Below are 20,099 nucleotides of genomic sequence, written 5' to 3' on the forward strand. Positions count from 1 at the left end.
ATTAACATAATAGTAGCTACGCATGAACTCTCGTCACCTCGTGTGTACGTAGACCCCACAAATAGGAGCACATAATCAATTACCTCACCTATGGGGACAATTCCCTCTTACAAGGTTAGAAAGGAGACTCACCTCGCTCCAAAGCTTACTTCTAATATCAAGAACGTGCTCAAACCCTCAATTTGGAGCCGAACGATCCAAAACTAATTAAACGAGGTAGGAACTAGTCAATACAAGCTCAAGAGTTCGCATTCTAACTATTAAAGTAATTTCCCAACCCTAAACACAAGCTTCCTAAAATCCACCCCCGGGCCCACATGCCCGGATTCCGGAAATTTTTGAAGAAAGTTGTTCTCTATAACCTAAGGATCGAGAACATATGATTTCTACTTTATTCCATAACAAATTTCGTGGTTAAATATTATTTTTATCAAAACCTTAGGTTTTACTCTAATCCCATGATTTTTCACTAATCTTTATGTGTTAATCTACCCAAAACCCAAGTATTAAACTCACAATAAGTAGAAATAACTTACCTCAAGATGCTAGGTGAAAATCTTCTCTCAAGAGCCCCAAAATCGCCCAACTTATAAGTGGAAATGAGCCAAAAATGGTTAACACCTGTAATAAATGAAGGTCACTGCTTCAGTGATTTCCGAATCTGTGGTCCTGGGCTGCACCTGCGCCCACCGCATCTGCGAAAGCGTGTCCGCTTCTGCGGAAGTTCTACTGGCCGGCTGGGCCGCTTCTGCGGGAAGCAAACCACTTCTGCGGCTCCGCTTCTGCGGAAGGCAAGCCGCTTCTGCGGCTTTTGGGTTGGTCTACCTTGGCCGCTTCTGTGAGGTCTCGACCGCTTCTGCGGTCTCGCACCTGCGGCTGACCAACCGCAGGTGCGATTGAGCTTAAGCTCCTTTCCAAATTTTCCAACTTCACTCGAGCCTTGTCCGATTGACGTTTGGGGCCCCCGGGCCTCGCCCGAACATATCGACAAGTTTGAAATCATAAAACGGACTCGCTCGAACCCTTGGAACGCCAGAAACAACGCTAAATCTAAGAATCACCCCGTAAAACCAATTGAATCAAACTTATGAACTTCAAGTTCTTCAATTTACTTCCAATGCGACGAAAAACACTTACACTACTCGGATTGGCACCAAATTTTGCGTGCAAGCCTTAAATGGCAATACGGAACTATTCCCGGTCTCGGAACTCCGTTCGAACCTCGATAACTCAAAAACCCGCTCCAAACCAAATATTTAAGAACTTCAAAATCCTTAAGGAATCAACTTTCACTATTAGGCACCAAAACGCTCCCAGGTCATCCAAAACCCGATCCTGACATACGCCCAAGTCCAAAATTATCATACGAACCTGTTGGAATCTTCAAATCCAGATCCCGAGGTCGTTTGCTCAAAACGTTGACCGAAGTCAAACTTGGCCTTTTAAGCCAACCTTAAAGAACCAAGTGTCCCGATTTCAACCCAAACTCTTCCAAATCCCGAACTAACCATTCCCACAAGTCATAAATCAGTAAAAGCAAGTACGGGAAGTCTTATCTAGGGGAACGGGGTCCTAAAAAGCAAAACGACCAGTCGGGTCGCTACTATAATAAAACTTGGATAGAACTACATTATTTAGGCTAAATTTTTTATTTAGCTAAAAATAATAAAGTTTTTAGTTATCTTTTTTGAATTTGACCTGAAAATAAAGATATATACAATTGAAACAAATAGTCAAGGTATCTAAAAAGTTATAAAAATACATAGTTTGAAATTAATTATTTTGGCTATAGTTTTTTATATAGCTCTAAATTATGGTGCTCTAAATATATATATATATATATATATTACAGATTTTACCTCAATGTAGTTCTACCATCATCCCTTCTTCTATAAGTGGGATATCCATCTTTATCAACTGTGGTTGATGGCACAATTTTTTTTGAAAAGTGCTTTGTGCATTTGCCGTTCTGCATGCAAGGAGAAGATTTTCTAGCAGAACCACACGGGCCATGCATCATAAAATTGGTAATGGCCTTATAATATTGAGGATCGGCTTTTTTTTATTTGGTAATTTTATTGAAAATATTCCATCAATATCTGCGATATTTGGGTATTTATTACGAAGAAAAAGCAAGATGTATGCATGAGGCAAGCCTCGCTTTTGGAATTCAACTGTATAAATTACTGCAAAAAAAATGATTTATTACATAAGTAAGTATTTGTAGATATTATTTTTAGTATTAACTTATAATAACTTAAAATAATAATGTAACAATTGTAAAAATAATAATCCTCCCAAGTGGAGGTTCTTTCTCAGGGCGTAAGAAATAGCACGCAAAAGACAGTCTGGAAAGACAAAGTGACTTCTTATACATTGTCAATTGCTTGTAACATCAAACAAAATAACATCAGAATAATTATTAGGTCGAAAGCCTAAATATATGATACTAGTATTTAAATATATATTTGACCAACAACTATATACTCATTATAATTCGACAAGTTGAGTCTTGACTAATAGATACTCCATTATTAGTAATTATTGTAGCTCAATAAGTAAAAGAGATTAAATGATTATTTTCTTTTAGAATGTGCCTTCTCCCTTTTTCATTTCGACTGTGCTAGTCCAATTCTCTATCATGTTGCTGATTTGCTAAAAGGTCGCCAAAAAAACGTTTATCCTTCACTTCTACATAATAGTGGAAAGTTAGACTTCTAATGGAGGTCCAATTGCAGAAAGCCCAAGCTCAGTAAGTTCACATAGAAACAGAAGCCCAAATAATAAAGAGAAAAACTCAAGCCCATAAAATGAGAAATGAGAGAAAAAAGCAAAAATAAGGGGCATTCCGAGAATTGAACTCGGGACCTCTCGCACCCTAAGCGAGAATCATACCACTAGACCAAATGCCCGATTTGCTCATATCAATAAAGTTACTTTATTTGTTTGTTCAACAAAAAGAAGCATTCTGTCTCACCCACTCCTTCTCTTACAGTCTTACGACCTATCCTGGTAATATACCACGTGTGTACACCTTACAATCCTCTTTTTCATGTACAATTTTAATCAAATAAACAATGTGTGTCTCTGAATAAAACTAAGTAACAAAATAAAACAAATCAATTTATTTCATCATTCTCACAAAATTTAGCCCCAATATTTATTTCCTTTTGTTCATTCATAAACAGATTGTTTCAACTATTAATATACAGCAGAAGATTGGAAACCATCAGTTTGGAGGAATTTGAAATGGAAGCAGAACAGTTACTGATGTTTTCAGCCAAGATCATTTTATCACTGGTTTTAGGTGGATTTCTGGTATTCTTTGCACATCTCAGCAATATTTTAATATTGCATCCAAGAAAAGTAAGATCAAAACTTCAAAGCCAAGGAATTAAGGGACCTCCACCATCTTTTCTCTATGGAAATCTCCCTGATATCAAGAAAATTCAACTTCAGAACCAGAAGCAGCCAAGGCCAGAAACCAACAATCAAGAAATAGAAGGAAGCAGCCCTTTGTTCCATACATGGCCAGCAATAGTGTTCTCACATATTAAACAGTGGCAACTTGAATATGGTCAAATCTTGGCACTTATATACATACCACCTTCATATGATTGTAATGACTTTAATTCTTTCCTTTATTTTTTTGCTCATGTGGTTTGTCTGTGTTTAAATTACAGGGTCAACATTCATGTATTCAGCTGGAATTATACAGACAATTTGTACAACTGATGTAGAAATGGTGAAAGAAATCAGCCTATGCACATCTTTAAACCTGGGGAAGCCATCTTACCTATCCAATGATCGCGGTCCTCTGCTTGGCCAAGGCATTTTCTCTTCAAATGGCACTTACTGGGCTCACCAGAGAAAGATTATTGCCCCTGAATTCTATCTCAACAAAGTTAAGGTACATTTCCATTCACAGCTATATGCACTTGTATTTGTTAAGTTGAAGAAATCTAATCATGAGACAAGAATTTCAAACATGTACTGATTATGCAGGAGATGGTGAAGCTGATGGTTGAATCCACCAGTAAAATGATAGAATCATGGGATGAGAAAATCAGAAATTCAGAAGGAAAATTGGAGGTTAAGGTGGAAGGTGATCTCAAGAGTTTGTCAGCAGATATAATATCAAGAGCTTGTTTTGGGAGCAACTATGCTGAGGGAGAACAAATCTTCCTAAAACTTCAAACCCTACAAAGGGTTATGTCTAAGGTTCCCATTGGAGTTCCTGGATTGAGGTAAAAATATCGTTGCTAAATTAGAACTATGTTTAGCTCTGCAAAAGGAGTCGAGTGTCTATCGAAAACTCTACCTTTATAAGGTAAGAGTAAGATCTGCGTACACACTATGCTCCCCAGACCCCACCTATGGGATTACAGTGGGCTTGTTGTTGTTGTTTAGCTCTGCAAAAGGGCAAGGAAAGGGTAAATGAGTGAGTAAGAATAAATCTTTTTCTTTTCTTTGAGAGGTTGATATCAAGGATTACTTAATCCTCCTTCCTTTCCCTCCTCTTTTACTTACATACAAACTACTGATGTAATTGTTTCCCTCTAGCTACTTTCCTCTTTTCACCTCAAGGAAAGCCTAGTATTAAAGTAACTCATGGTAGTAACAGATAATTTTCCCACAATGTTCTGAATGGCTGGATTGTCACAGGCATATACCAAACAAACATAATAGGGAGATATGGAGATTGGAAAAGGAGATTAAAGCAATGATATTGAAGATAGTAAGAGCGCGGAGCAATGCGACCTGTGAGAAAGACCTTCTAAAGTTGATTCTTGATGCTGCTAAGAGTTACGAAGAAAGTGGTGATAAACTACCGGCTGGTATTACTCCTGATACATTCATCGTTGATAATTGCAAGAACATATACTTCGCTGGCCATGAGACCATTTCCCTCACAGCATCCTGGTGCTTGATGTTACTAGCTGCATATCCAGAATGGCAAGCTCGTGCCCGAGCTGAGGTGCTCGATGTCTGTGGTAGTGAGTTGCCAAATAATGATATGCTGAAACGAATGAAAGTGGTATGCAGTAAGCTAAAGCCCAGATAATTGATATTCACATATATTCTGTACCTGGATCCCTAACATGTATACATATTGTTTGGCAGCTGACAATGATCATCCATGAAACGTTGCGTTTGTACCCACCAGTAGCTTTTGTGGTTAGAGAAGCATTGCAGGATATAAGTTTCAAAGATATTGAGATTCCAAAAGGGACTAATATTCAGATTCATATCCCAATCCTACACCAACAGCCGGAACTCTGGGGACCAGATACAGATCAATTCAATCCAGAAAGATTTGGCAAGGGCATTGCAAAGGCTTGCAAAGTCCCAAATGCTTATATACCTTTTGGAATAGGGAGTAGAACCTGTGCGGGGCAAAATCTTGCTATGATTGAACTGAAGGTGATTGTATCGATGATTCTGTCTAGGTTTACATTTTCGTTGTCCCCAAGATATCAACATAGCCCAGTTTTTAGATTAGTCATAGAACCTGAGCATGGTGTTAATCTATATCTTGAAAGAATTTGACACATTTTTCGTTGTTGATATTTGAGAATGCCTGTGATTATGTTAAGTTGAATTGATCTGAGAAAGGTTCAGGAGGAGTCTGTAAATGATGTACTTTAGCAGCCTGTCTCCTCAAGCAATACAACAGAGGAACAAGAGATACTACTTGTGCTGTCAATACATGATAATGCACTTGTGCTGTTCTTCAATTCTGTATTCAACACTTCTTCGAAGCAACAAAGGAACCCCTTAAAAAACTCGAGGATACATGTTCCATTCATTTGTTGTTCTCATCCTCACAAACGAATCTTATAGAATTACTTGCCCCAAATGCAAGCTAATCTTATCAAGCATTGGTGCCAAGATCAAGAAGATGATAAAAGAATCATATAGAGTATACACAAGTCTTGATCGTGAATCGCTTTGACATTAGAGCAACCAACTGAACCCACTTGAGATTGAGAAGAAAAGCAGTCGCAAATAGAACACTGCAGTGTATATAACCCCTCTTTGTTTACGGAACAGATTAGAAACTCGAAGATTTGCACCAAGAAAACTATCAAAAAAGGAAAACATAGTCCCACTGGCCTGTAAATCAACATTAAAATATCTTCAGCACCATCCTCATCATTTATTTCAATTGAAAACGGAATAAATAAGCCTATAACCAAAGACGAGCCAAAAGGCTACAACAAACACGATCATCATTCATTCTAACATGAAGGATCTGCATTACAGTTGTTTCTTGGAATAAGTTACATGAAAATGTTATGCCTGATAAGATTTTAAAATGATAATACTATCAACTTCAATTTTTATGATTCATGAAAACAGAGAACGACTTCGATTGCGCTCCAGCCGAGCCTCCCTCTGCAACATGCCAGAAAATGAAAATGAAATATCAGAAAGAATTGTTACCCAGGAAGAAGGGGGAGGGGGGGGGGGGGGGGGGGGGGGTAATAATCAGAAGGTGCAAGAAAGGCGATTATTTTAAAAACAATTATATAAAGCACAAAGCAGCAAAACCATGCCATGATGTCAATGTCAAAAACACCTAGAAACCATAAGAATTTGAGTACTTGGTAATTTATGTTCCCTCCACCACTACCTCCCTGCTTACGCACAACAAAAGCTAAATTTTAAAAGAGCTCCATAAAGTAAATATTCTTGAGCTAATTCCAAGTGACAAAAAAGAAACAGAAGAGCATGTTCTCTCTATAGATTCAGGTTTGAGTATAGGCTGCATTACTAGTGATCCAATCGAGGACTGGCTAGTGGCAAGAGTAGATAATTTAACTGACATGTAAATGAATCTTAATCAGTATTCAATCTTACACCTAGGCTTGTTTGCTTTAAGCTTCTCAAAAACTTGTTCCCTTTCATAACTATTAATGCAGAGTCTCAAAGCAACTTGTCTGAAATTTTTTTACAAGTTCAGTCACACCCTATAAGAAAAATTATCATTTCAAAGTGTCCGTAGAAGAACCTCTCGAAGTCCAATTTTACAAGGGAAGCTACTCTATATCAGAGGGGTAGATACAATTTATACTACCTTGCACATTACATAAATTCTCACGCATGCATCACAGCTCAGAGCACATATACAACTACTACCTTCCTCATCAACATACATAAGGATGCAGAAGAACTAGTTAAATACTTAACACGCATACCTCCTTTTTCTTGCATTCCTTGTAAACATCAAAATGTTCTTGACATTTGCTCTTGTCTGAGTTAAACTGTTCCAAACCTGCAAAGCATTCACAAATTAAGCAATGCCCTGAAACAACTGCATAACATTATAGTAATACGTCTTTGAACATATCGGTATGAAGGAAAAGCATTATCCAAAATTTCTATCACTCGAGTATACAGACGATGAAAGTGTATTGATATGAAGGTAAAACACTTTCCACAACTCAGACCAAACATGTTATCTCAAACAGAACACTACGCTGTATATTGCAAGAAGTTCATGGACAATGTCATATGTGCGACGTGTGGATATCTCCATGAATTTTAACGACCTAAATTAGCAAACTAAAATGCTCCAGTAACGGTCCTTCCAACCTTACACAAAAACCTTCATCTTGATAATAGAGTATTGCATCAAGCTACTTAATTGCTTTCTGACCAATTACCAAGTATTCTTCGAACAAATTTTGGGACAACTCATTTATGCAATTATCTTTACAAATAAGTTCTGTTTAATTCAAATATCAAACAGAAACATATGTTCAAATTTGCAGCTGAGGCGCAGATGGCACATAAGGACCTAATTTCTTAGTAAGGAATTCTATACCCAGATAATAAAAAGAGTAATATAATCATAATAAAAGTCATTATATATCAAAATTCAAATAATGATCATGAGTAAAAAAAAATCCTAGTCAGTAAATACAAGTACTGCAAAAACAGAAGATGATCGAAGAACAAAGTTGCAGTGCAGTTACATTTGAGAGAAGCAGTGTACTGAGGGTAGCAATCGGAATCAGAAATTCTTGCTGCACTTGGATATGCCGGTGTTTGGATTTTCGAACTCGCCATTTTGCCTTACTTTTTTCGATTTCCGCTCTGCAATTTCACAGAATTCGACTGCGTATATTTTCTGTTTTATTCTTCGGGTCGAATTTCGCCGACTATGAAGTAAGTTGACCCGGAATGAAATAGACCGGTCCATCTGAATTGTGGTCCATATCAATTGGGCCTAATCAGAGATCTGTCTCTATTTGACCCAAAATTGAATCCAAATAAACTCTCAATTTGTTTCATAACCACTTTTTGGACCGGTACTCAAAAGTTTTGCTACCTTTTCAAATATTTTTGAAAAATAGCCATATTTTAATGCGAAAATAACATTTAGACAAAAATATCCATAGCCAAGCCTTACTCCTTCATGTATAAGACAAAATTGCTTTCAGATATCAAAGTTATAGAAGTTCAATAATTTTGAGAACCAAAGAACTACGATGTGAAAACCAATAGCAAGTGAAAGATATAACTTTGGCTATATATTCAAAAAGAAAAATTTAAGCAGTGTTTACTCTCACAGTGTTTTCAATCATAAAATATGCGATATTATAACTCATTATATGAGTTATTCCTCATCTTTAAATTTTTATAGATAAGTAAAAATTATAATGTGTTAAAGAATTTTGTGAGCCAACATTGCTAACTAGGGTATTTGACACATAATTTACACAGAAACAATTGGGCTACTCTCGAACATTGAGTTTGAGTGTTAGGTGTGCTTCGGATACACAGTCAAACGCTTGAAACGTAACACGTAAGCCTCAAAAAACAAAGTCTCGCATGTGCCTCAGGACATTTTACAAGTGTCCTATCCAGGAGCGAGCTCCGAGTGAGTCCAAAAAAAAAAAAAAAACCTTTCTAAAACACTAGTAATAAGAAAAAGAACTATAGTGTATGGCCTCCCTTTCCAAATTTTAGGGCCTCTAAGTGGAGCGTCATGATTAGGTGGAAATATGAAAGACTCTGTAATTAAATTCTCTCACATATATATATATATATATATATATATATATATTTCCCTCTGTGACAGCTCAAAATAAAGTCACCCTTCACTACTTTCCTGCCGAAAAAGGCTCCTATAAAATCTTTGTTATGCTTTTTCTTGTTCCCTCCCTTTGTCCCACATTTTCCTGCCCCTCACTAAAATAGTAGCAACAATACCACTTTAACAAAAGGTTTCTTGAATCTTTTTCCCACATCAACTTCATAGAAACTCAGAAACTAGTGCTTTTCTTTGTTATCTTTCTAATTGATGAGATGAATACTAATAGTAGTGCCAGTAATAATGCTACTGCAACAGGAACAAAGTTCATCAAATGTGTTACTGTTGGAGATGGTGCTGTTGGAAAAACTTGCCTTCTCATCTCCTACACTAGCAACACTTTTCCAACTGTATGTAACTATTCAAATTTTTGTCTATTTTTCATCTTCTTTTTTTTTTTTGTTCTTCATTATGGATTTATGTCTGTGTATCTTTGTTTCTCCAGGATTATGTGCCAACTGTTTTTGACAATTTCAGTGCCAATGTCAATGTTGATGGGAAGATTGTGAATTTGGGTCTTTGGGATACTGCTGGTATGAAAATTTCTTGTTTTCTTACTAATTACAGTATATAATTCTGATGCAGATCAAGAATAAGTATTTCTTTCATTAAAGTTGTCAACTTTGGTCTTTACTCTTAAGCTGCATTCATCTTTCCACTCTTGAAAATCATTCATTGGAATCAGTGGAGAAGCTAGTGGCGAAGCTAGGAATTTACTCGAGGGTATTCAACTTTGAAAGAAGTGAAAAAATACCGATAAAGGGTGTTCGATATGTGTTATATACCTCTAAAACGCAATATTTTATCAATATACACAACACAATTTTTCGATGAACTGACCACCCTTGTAACCATGTGGCTTCGCCACAGTTTGGAATGTGAATGTTGAACTCCAGTTAAGCCCTAGGACAATTGTTTACTCTTTCTCTTCCAAACAATCAATTGATCATGCAATGCTCTTAGTAGTATGATTTAGAAAAAAATCATCATCAGCAATCAAGATGAAAATTTTGTACTTTACTGTGAAAATCAAGGTTGTGTTCTGCTTCCAGTATTTTTTCACTAAAAAATTTGTTTGCTTTTGATTCACATCACAAAGTGTTTACAAAAGTTATACCTTAATGATTCTCATTCTTACTTTTTTTCTTCCCAATAAATTAAAACTCAGGAAAGCAATAAAGCATCCTCATAAACCAGTAAATTGAAATGAGAAAACCATTTTCTGTTGGATAAAATTTTATGGAACATTGACCTAGAAAAAGCTGCAATGATGCCGATTGAGTCTTTAGTAAAAAAGTAGTAATGGATAATGAGCAAGATAACATAACATGTCTTTTTCAAGAAGTCATTACATGATAAAGTTGTGAGTGTTAAACTACTCTTCACAGGTCAAGAGGATTATAACAGGCTTAGGCCTCTTAGTTATCGAGGAGCTGACGTCTTCCTGCTCGCGTTCTCTCTCATAAGTAGGCCTAGCTTTGAAAATATATCAAAAAAGGTATGCTTTTGCTTCCTCAACTTTCAATTTTAATTGCTTGCTGTGTCCGGTGGTTGCGTATTTCTTTTGCTTCTCTGATCATGTAATCCTGACATCATCCTTTGCTTTTTTTTTCTTTGTTATGTTGGAAAAGTGGGTTCCTGAGCTGAGACATTATGCCCCATCAGTGCCTATTGTTCTTGTGGGGACTAAATTGGGTGAGTTTTCTTTCCATTTAAGATTCCTCTGCTTTACTAGTTGCTCTTGAGAGGATATATGCCTTTTCCCTTTGTTAAACTGCTTTCCCCTTTTGTTACCCTTTAACAATTGTGAATTTTGCAGATACTGTATATTAAAGTGTATCCCGGTTTTGAACTAGTCTTCTAATGCCTAATCAACAAAAGAGCTAACAGAAATCATTATTTTGTTTACACTTATATACATATACGTGTACATGCAGACACATACATACACAGACACACACATATGCCATATAGCAGAATGTATTGTTTACAAAATTGTTTATATGAATTATGTAGTGATAATATTGCACCACAGCTTCTCTTCTTTCTTTCTGTTATTTTTTCACTTTCTTGATGGGGAGAATTACCCTCTACATCTATCGACATTGTATCTTACACTAGTTCACTTGTATCACATGTACTAGCCCAAATGCCCACTTTGGAATATCCTTTGGGCCTTCAAATATTACCAAGGGAATGGAATGAAGCTTCTCTTTTATGTGGTTAACTCTGAGCCAAATGGTCTGACAACCTTATACCACAAGTCAAACTCATGATAGGCGAGAAATTATGCGCTCATGTTTAAGCGGTTTGTTGCATTCTGTGATCTTATTCTTCTCCATGACCCGATGCTTCATGTTCTTCTTTAGTTTAGTATGACTTCTTTCTCGTCACTTAGTGTTCAAAGCTTAGTTGACTGATCCAGTTGTCTCTCTCTCCCTCTCCCTATACTTTGAACTAAAACTCTTCTTCAAACTTAGGTTCTCTTGCGTTTATTCTTGGTAAGACTACACCATTTTTTGGATAATTTCAGGCTATTTATCAACCAACAACTGTGAACTGCAGAAAAAAGCCTTTAACATGATCTGTTGTGGTTTCCCAAGTGTTTGTTTAACAAAGGATGGTTAATCCATTTGTTGCGCTGACATAGCAATGCACGTTACGTTTTTACTGGCATATAACCTTCCACTATATTATAATGTGGGGCCAATAGCTGGTTCATGCAGAGGATGACACCAAACTTATCTATCACTCTTTGTGTCTAAATTTCTATCTAAACAGAGTTCAAATGTGACAGATTTAAGAGAGGACAAGCAATTTAGAAGGGACTACCCTGGTGCATGTACAATTTCAACAGAACAGGTATACGTATTGAATCTATCAAAAGTTTGATGTAGCTTATCCGAAAATCCAGTTCATGCTCCACTTCCTTATAAAGAAAAGAAAGGAAAGGGATAAGGAGAAGATAAAGTAAGACATGTCGAAAAACAAAGTAAAACTTGAAGAAATTAAAGTGTCTTTTTAGGTGTGTGAATCTCTCCTAATAATAGGCTTAGAAACTTTTAGGCTGGAAAGTTGTATCAAAATGGCCAACTCAAGTATACTACGAAAAGGAACAGTGGCCCATTTCCGAGCTCATCCTCTCTCCTACCGCATCACAGTGACCCCCTCACCTTCTCTATCCAAAGAAAAAACAGAAAAAAAAAAAAATGAAATCTGCATTTCTTTTGGTTGAACAGTGCAAATCCATTTGCACAATTGTAAAGGATAAAAAAAAAAGTGGGATTTCAAGGTCAAGGCCTTGGATGTAATTCAAATAAACATGATAAATTAAGTCATAGATTACCGAATGATGTAGAAGGGAAAATTCATTCAAGTTTTTGTCTTTAAGCACACTTTCTCATATTGCAAATTTGCTAAAGCTTTTACTAATCTTCTTTAAAATGACAGGGCGAAGAACTGAAAAAGCAAATAGGTGCAGTGGCATACGTTGAGTGCAGCGCCAAGACACAGCAGGTAATCTTGAACCTTTCAAGTATCGGAACTTTAAAAGATTAGTACATGAAACACGATTAACAAGTCTAGATGCACTTCAAAACAAGCAAACATTCTTCGGAACAAAATGCTCAAAGTTCACCTAGCTTCCTTTAGGACATTCTGAAACCAGAAGAGTGTTATATACCAGACTTGGAAAACATTTTGTGTAAGCTAATAATTCAGGGCAAACCTACAATGCATGCAGCTTGTCAGCATTATGAGCCAAAACTAATTGAGAAAATATTCTTTGTAATGTAGAATGTGAAGGCTGTATTTGATACTGCAATCAAGGTGGTTCTTCAGCCTCCAAAGAGCAAAAAACAGAAAGGAAAACACAAAACCTGCTGGATACTTTGATCGAACTCGTTGGAAGAGAGACGTTTGTACAATAACCTTTTCCGCTTCTGTGAGATGTTTAGCTGTGATATCCGTAGATTTATTTCTTTTTTCGTATTTGCTTTAGTAAGAAGTGCCAGTTTTCTCATTTCATAGTGTGTGTGTGAGGTGCTTGTTGAGTTTCTTACTGGCTTGTACATGGTTTTATATGATGGAAAGTGGGAAGTTGTTAGTTTGTCAATGTGGAATTCGTTGGTGAAGAAGGAATATGCTGCATTTTATGCAATGATCTTTCTTGGCCTGGCTATGTAATATGAGAATATTTTCACATTTGTACCAGTTGTGATATCTAAAAGCTCAAAACAGATTTAGGTGTTGTGGTACCATTTGCCAAAATGTTTGTACTTTAGGTGTCACTTTCAAGGAAAATTAAAAATTTAACTATGTCCGTCTGGAAAGTTACTATTACCTCTCAAATTGAGAGCTAAAGGCAAGCATGCACATTCTTCAAAAAGAATGTACAAGCACATGAGGTGTGTGCAAGTTAATTGATACAAGAAATAAATGTGTAAATTAAGTATAATAGGGTGATAAACGTATATTATTTTCTCTCTCAAAAGACTCTTCATGGGCCAAACGTCCACCTTACCTATTTTTTTGAGATATTATTATAAGAACGGCAATTTTTGGGAGTCCGGAACTAAAATGTGGTTCTTTTGGACTCAAGAACAAAAATATGTGGAAAAAAAACGTTATAACTTAACGGCCGTTTGGCCAGTTAAGTATAGCGTCTTTCACAAAGACGCTATATATATAACGTTCTTTACTAAAACACTATACATATTAAGCGGGCCCACAAATAATTCTTCTGTGCTTAACTGACATAACAATAATTCAACTGGGTATAGCGTCCACCTCAAATAATTGAACCCCCGGACAGGTTTTTGCCTTATTTAAAGAGGTGAAGGATTTTGTAAAAATCCATTCATAAACATTTTCAAGTCTTCTGAAATTTTTCTTTGTTAAGTTGTTTTGCATTTTGTCATAATGTCTGAAGAGCGAAGAATTAGGGTTCCATTATATTGGGATGGGGGGAGGGGTGAGGTTGTGGTGGCGAATAACTCAGTAAGCTATAGTTTATCTCCAAAGTCTCATGTTAAGTTACCACTTACAATGGAGTACAATAAATTGGTATCGCTGATATGTAAAAAAATGAGTGTGAGCAAACGTTCGGTGAATCTTAAAATAACCGAAAGATATCCTTATTCTGTGACTCCGCAAGGGGTTGCTTGTTATGCTGAGTTTAACATCGAAGACGATGAAACTCTGGAAGATTTTTTGGGGACTCCGGATGAATACCGAAAATTTATTGTGATAAAACTGTTGGAAATGTACGTCAAGGCTGAAGACGTTCGCAATAATGAGGTTGCGCAAAGTAGGAAAATCCCTTAATAATCGGTTGGTTATTTTGGTGCAGTTTTAGCCGAACAGGTTCCGACTGAAAGAGTTTGGCCGGATCTAAACTTATCTCCACGGGCGCATGAGGAGCAAGGAAATAATTTCTCACCTAGTATACATAATCCACAAGCCGAATGGTAAAACTTCAATTTTCCTTTGTGTTACGATGTATATTTTTGTGTATTGTATTTGTATTAACACTCATATATTCCACAGGGGTACCGAGCAAATATGAATTTTACAAGTTATGAACCTACGACCAGTTGGAATATGCCTAGTTTGGTGTGTTGGATCATGGTGGTCCATCCGGAAGTCAGCATCAACAAGATAATATGCATCATGGGATATCAACACATTATGATTTGTAAGTGAATATATAAAGTTATATGTATTGTTTGGACCAATTTCAGTAACTCATTATTCTTTGGTTGTGCGGTGAAAACGAATAACTTGATGGTCCTGCCCTCACTCAATCGCCCGAAGACGACGTATTACTCGGGATCTGGCAGATGCACAGAGTCAGGAAGAGAATAGTGATTATACAACAATGCTGATGAGTCAGGAGATGACACACCCTTCCCTGACGAGGGTGATGATGAGGAGGAAGAGAATGCCGAACCTGATTTGACGAGGGAGCATGCTCTACCTCCCGTTAAACCAAGAGTGTACGAATCCCACGTGCCGTGTCATTCAAGGCATATTCCTTACCTTGATCATTTTCCAAGTACGACGGATGTGGATGCCCTCACAAGGGATATTGATAAAATTCGGACAACAATGTGGGATGAATCTAGGCCCACGATGCCGTCAAAGGGTATGCTTTTCCTGATAAGGTGCGCCTAATCAGGGCGGTGAAAATGTGCAACATAAAAGGGTGCCATGAGATGATGGTATGGGAGTCATCTCCGGATGTATACAAGGCTATTTGCCGTAGATTTTTTACGGGCTGTAATTGGATGCTGCGTGCGAGGAAGAAGAAAACAAATATGTGGGTTGTGGGTAAAGACATTGGCACCCACAGTTGTGAAATGGACACATTCAACGGGAATCACTTTAACTTGGATGTTGACTTGATTTCTCTTGTCTTGATTCCGCACATTGAAGCCTCCATAAGGTACAAGATCAAAGAGTGTTTTACATCTGTCCACCAGGAATATGGGTGTACCACTACCAAAAGAAAGGCATTTCTCGGGCGCAAACGTGCATTTGAAATTGTTAATAGTGACTGGGATAAGTCATTTGCATCTCTAACCAGGTACATGGCCGCATTGCAATACTTTAACCCCGGGACTGTTATTGAATGGAAGCTTGAGCGGAGTCCGTGAATACCAGAATATATAGTCAGATACGTGTTCTGGGCATTCAAACTAGCAATTGATGATTTTGTGCATTGCCGGCAGGTAATATCCATAGACGGCACTCATGTCTATGGAAAATTTGATATTAAGTTGTTGATCGCCGTAGCAGTAGATGCTAATGGACAAATATTTCCCCTAGCTTTTGCTATTTGTGCCAATGAAAGCCAAGAGACGTGGATGCTATTTTTGAACCACTTGAAGGAGCATGTTGTCAAACAACGTTCAGGTATTTGTCTAATATCTGATCGACATGGTGGTATTTTACGTTGTGTAAAACATTTGGCTGAATGGCAGGAACCGTATGCATACCACCATTACTGTGTGAGGCACCTGAAGGCCAATTTTCAAAAGTCACATCCCAACAAGGACTTGCATGATTTAATGTGGATGGATGCAACTGATCACCAGAGTGCAAATTCAGGAGGCGCATGGAATCGATCAGGCAAGAAGACAAAAGAGCCTATGATTGGTTGATGCGACATGAGCTTGACAAGTGGACATTGCATGCGGATAGTGGCAGACGATGGGGAACCCTGACTACAAATGTGTCAGAGTCTTTCAACGGGTTATTGAAGTCTGCACGTGGATTTCCTGTCACTGCCATGGTGTGGATGTCATTCAAACAGATGGCGGAGAGGTTTGTTGAAAGGCATAGAGGTGCATCAGAATTGATGAAGAGGGGTGTTAAATTTATGCCAATACCAATGAAAAGATTTGATAAATACAGGAGGCGAGCACATTGGCATTCATTTTTACAGTATTGCAACGAGCGAAATATTTTTGAGGTTCGCACCGCTATCCATCAAAACCGAGGTAATAATACACACACTGTAAATGAAGCCAGTAGGTTGTGTTCTTGTGGGAAATAGTCCATCTACCACATGTCGTGCTCGCATGCCATGAAGTGCTTTCAACATACAGATTTCGCGGAAACCCGGTACGTTGATAAGCAATATAGTGTTGCTGCATACTTAAACACATATAGTATACAGTTGCAGTCAGTGGGTGCTGAGAATTATTGGCCGCCGGAACCATTTAAAATTGTGTAACAAGGACTATTTGCGTAAGCTACAAGTGCAAAAAAGAACGCGTATATGGAACAAATGGATGTTGGTGATACTGTTTATGCGCGTAAATATGGCATATGCTCGCCCAACTTGTCACGACCCCAAACTCGGTCGTGATGGCGCCCAACACAATTGCTAGGCAAGCCTGACCACAGTCGTTCCCAAATCAACCGTAAACCTCAAAACCGAGTTTGGNGATAAATGTAGTGTTTTGTTTCCGTAATGTGGTTGTAATAAGTGTATGTACTTGTTTATCTTGCAGAATGTATAAAAGAAAATTATGTTTCCATTGTTGTTAAATCTTTTTGATATTTAACATTAATACTTCAGTACAACAATCTAACATAAACCCATTTAAAAAATAAACAACATTCAATACAGTTTTTTTGATATTTAACATTAATACACGTAGTGGCATTTTTTTAATGGATGTGGTAATGTTTATTCAAAAGGTCTTTCAAATACATATGACTTGGATCAGTTTAAGAAGCTTTCTTATACCCAAAATAATTATTATCACGCGAAGCATAGCGCGGTTACATACCACGTTACGTGTATTGTCCTGTCGACCTGAAAAAGCTGCCGTTCTGGAAAAGCTGTCTTCTAGAAAAGCATTATTGTACCGTAAAGAATTATTAGCACGTGAAGCATAGCGTGGTTACATACCACGTTATGTGTATTGTCTTGTCGACCTGAAAAAGCTGCCATTCTGGAAAAGTTGTCTTCCTGAAAAGCATTATCGTACCATAAAGAATCGTTAGCACGCGAAGCATAGCGTGGTTACATACCACATCATGTGTATTGTCTTGTCGACCTGATAAAGTTGCCGTTCTGGAAAAACTGTCTTCTGGAAAAATTGTATTGTACCGTAAAGAATCATTAGCACACGAAGCATAGCGTGGTTACATACCACGTTGTGTGTTTTTTTTCTTGCCTATAAATGACTAGCGCATTTTATTTATTTTCTATGCTTAGCCAAAACAAATAGAAAAACCTTCCATAATTTTTCATTTTTCTTGCATTAACAAATGTCTGGATGCAATGATGCACCAAGGTGGTATTGTGGCTAATGTGCGACTATGAAGGCATGTTGGTCCGATGGTCATGTTGGGCGCAAATACTGGATGTGTCTATACAGGTTTGGAGGCAATGACGGAAATCATTGTATGTTTGAGGAATGGTATGATGAACCCATTAACCAGGAATACTACAAACCAATTTTGCAGTATGTTTGGAATATGAGCGCTGAATACCAACGCCAGATCTCTGAAATACAACAAGAAATTGCGGCACTGCAGGAGAAACTAAAAGAGGCGGAAGAAGAAAAAAATAAAATGGAAGAGAAATTAAGTGGTTGGAGCAGAGAATAATGGGCGGTAGTGAGTAAACAAACACATGTATGTGTTGAGTGTGGTATTTTATGTTAAGTTGCTATGTTTGTATCGAATTTTATGTTAAGTGGTATTTTATGTTGAGTATGGTATTCCGTGTATGTATTTTCATTAGTCGTATCGAATTTAAATTATGTTAAGTTGCTATGTTTGTTTTGCCCCGTTTTACTATTAAAATAACAAAGAAATCGAGAAATAAAAATATAATGCGCATATAATGCTAAACCATAGATAAAGTTGCTATTATTTACTGATTGTCATATGTACATAAAATCAAAAAAAATAAATGTGTCCCACAACCTTTATGCTTTAAAGCAGTCGCTGGCCTCATGCGCATCCCATGCCGCCCGGCTACACTATTAGGATCATCCTCATCACGATGCCTCTTTATCGGAGGATGAGCTGCAACATGATCGTCAGTAAGTCTGGCAGGCTCGGTAGAAGGGGTCGTCGGTGCAGCAGTAACCTACAGAATAATGACATATTTTAGTATATGAAATATATAATAGTAATGTAGGGGTTGACTACATAAAATAATTAAAATGTCTTATCATGGTCACAACGAGCTCCTGAATATACATCCGTCTCAGGCATGTAAGTGTCGCACCTAGTGGCCTCGGCGGGGGGCGAGGATGATGGCTTAAAAAAATCTTTAGATATTTATGACTAATCAATGAGATAAACACAAAATATAAGTAATAGTAATACAAACTAACCAAATTTTGTGGAAGATCCTCAGCATCCCTCGGTGGTGAGCCATAACTAAGTCGGCGCCCACTATCCACATCTCGTACCAGACGAGCATCAACAACCGTTGATGCCTCTGGAGGGTCACCAAACAACGCATCTCAGTCATGTGAGGTAAAGGTCGTGACCGCGATCGACAATGGAGCTGATGGGGTCCCTTGCGAAGTCCCTAGAGTAAGCCCCAGGCTAAATGACGGGATATCACTAGGATCAGGGTGGTCACCCGGCTGATCGACTCCAACATCCTTAACGCCCGCTTACTGGGGACCACTTCCTCGCCGACCCCCACGACCTCGTGAGACACCCCTACCTCGTGGGACACTCCTACCTCGTGGCATACCCCTGCCACGTCGACCACGTTCAGGCTGCACTGTTGGCCCACGATGGTACTGCTCTGGCACCATATAATCAGCCTCGTGTCCTAAGCACTCATCATCCGGGCTCGCTGCAATGTCCGAGCAGCCAAATCTGTAACCTGCCGGCTATAGTCGTGCAAAGCGGCCGCTCCCTCGCCGGTATATTGCTGCATCTGCAGTCCCAACTGGTGGAGCATATGTAGTCTAATAACTCGCACAACATGTAAAATATTAATTGCGAAATGGTAATGTTAACGTTATAACTAAGTATACCAAATAACATACCAGCGCCTCATGCCTCCCGGCGTATGGAACGAATCGACCGCCAGCGCGATGAACGGGATTCACGACGATAAGTCGGGTAATGCTGCGGTACAAGCCCATATACACATGCTTACCATCCATAAGATCAAGTGGAGGGGTGGCGGAATCAGGTCATGTCGCTGGTCCCAAGTCTCGATCTGCTCCTCTAGCCATGCCTCATATGCCTGGTCAACCCTCGAACGATCATCCCGCTGGTAATGTGTCCTAACCCAAGCGGGCGGTGAAGGTACAAGCTGCGGTCGACCAAACTGGCGAAGGACTAGCTCGGTGGCATGATGCTCGACAATATCGAGACACATCAATGGGACGGAAGAGGTCCAGATAAGCCGTCCGATCGAGCAATAATCAGTAAAACCGGCAATTAGCTCGTCGCTGTATGGCCTCCAAATGAACTATTACGTAAAAACAGGAACCGTGAGTGT

The 20,099-nt window shown here is 38.2% G+C and overlaps 3 protein-coding genes and 1 non-coding gene across 4 annotated transcripts; 2 read left to right on the forward strand and 2 right to left on the reverse strand.

The window, feature by feature from the left end:
- Window positions 2,841–2,912, reverse strand: TRNAP-AGG. The gene has a single exon. It is a non-coding gene; the product is annotated as a tRNA-Pro (tRNA).
- Window positions 3,045–5,738, forward strand: LOC109227776 (cytochrome P450 714C2-like). The gene is made up of 5 exons (XM_019392975.1): window positions 3,045–3,577; window positions 3,684–3,910; window positions 4,006–4,247; window positions 4,666–5,038; window positions 5,125–5,738. Exons 1-5 carry the CDS (start codon window positions 3,250–3,252, stop codon window positions 5,548–5,550), a joined length of 1,596 nt encoding a protein of 531 aa, XP_019248520.1. The 5' UTR covers window positions 3,045–3,249; the 3' UTR covers window positions 5,551–5,738.
- Window positions 6,094–8,149, reverse strand: LOC109227783 (cytochrome c oxidase-assembly factor COX23, mitochondrial). Its single transcript, XM_019392982.1, has 3 exons — window positions 7,983–8,149; window positions 7,203–7,279; window positions 6,094–6,399 (listed from the first exon to the last, which is right to left on the reverse strand). Exons 1-3 carry the CDS (start codon window positions 8,074–8,076, stop codon window positions 6,352–6,354), a joined length of 219 nt encoding a protein of 72 aa, XP_019248527.1. The 5' UTR covers window positions 8,077–8,149; the 3' UTR covers window positions 6,094–6,351.
- Window positions 9,129–13,362, forward strand: LOC109227791 (rac-like GTP-binding protein 5). The gene is made up of 7 exons (XM_019392989.1): window positions 9,129–9,453; window positions 9,549–9,636; window positions 10,492–10,601; window positions 10,735–10,798; window positions 11,901–11,965; window positions 12,554–12,619; window positions 12,899–13,362. Exons 1-7 carry the CDS (start codon window positions 9,319–9,321, stop codon window positions 12,995–12,997), a joined length of 627 nt encoding a protein of 208 aa, XP_019248534.1. The 5' UTR covers window positions 9,129–9,318; the 3' UTR covers window positions 12,998–13,362.

This window comes from Nicotiana attenuata, chromosome 1 (assembly GCF_001879085.1).
Source record: "Nicotiana attenuata strain UT chromosome 1, NIATTr2, whole genome shotgun sequence".
Taxonomy (NCBI): Eukaryota; Viridiplantae; Streptophyta; class Magnoliopsida; order Solanales; family Solanaceae; genus Nicotiana; species Nicotiana attenuata.

Excerpts from the sequence above, each read along its gene's own strand:
- LOC109227776 (XM_019392975.1), top strand. The coding sequence starts at position 3,250 with ATGGAAGCAGAACAGTTACTGATGTTTTCAGCCAAGATCATTTTATCA. Across the intron at positions 3,578-3,683 it reads ACAGTGGCAACTTGAATATG|GGTCAACATTCATGTATTCA; the intron begins GTCAAATCTTGG and ends TTTAAATTACAG. Across the intron at positions 5,039-5,124 it reads TGCTGAAACGAATGAAAGTG|CTGACAATGATCATCCATGA; the intron begins GTATGCAGTAAG and ends ATTGTTTGGCAG.
- LOC109227783 (XM_019392982.1), bottom strand. The coding sequence starts at position 8,076 with ATGGCGAGTTCGAAAATCCAAACACCGGCATATCCAAGTGCAGCAAGA. Across the intron at positions 7,280-7,982 it reads GTACACTGCTTCTCTCAAAT|GTTTGGAACAGTTTAACTCA; the intron begins GTAACTGCACTG and ends AATGCTTTGCAG. Across the intron at positions 6,400-7,202 it reads AGGAATGCAAGAAAAAGGAG|AGGGAGGCTCGGCTGGAGCG; the intron begins GTATGCGTGTTA and ends GGCATGTTGCAG.
- LOC109227791 (XM_019392989.1), top strand. The coding sequence starts at position 9,319 with ATGAATACTAATAGTAGTGCCAGTAATAATGCTACTGCAACAGGAACA. Across the intron at positions 9,637-10,491 it reads GGGTCTTTGGGATACTGCTG|GTCAAGAGGATTATAACAGG; the intron begins GTATGAAAATTT and ends TACTCTTCACAG. Across the intron at positions 12,620-12,898 it reads GCAGCGCCAAGACACAGCAG|AATGTGAAGGCTGTATTTGA; the intron begins GTAATCTTGAAC and ends TTTGTAATGTAG.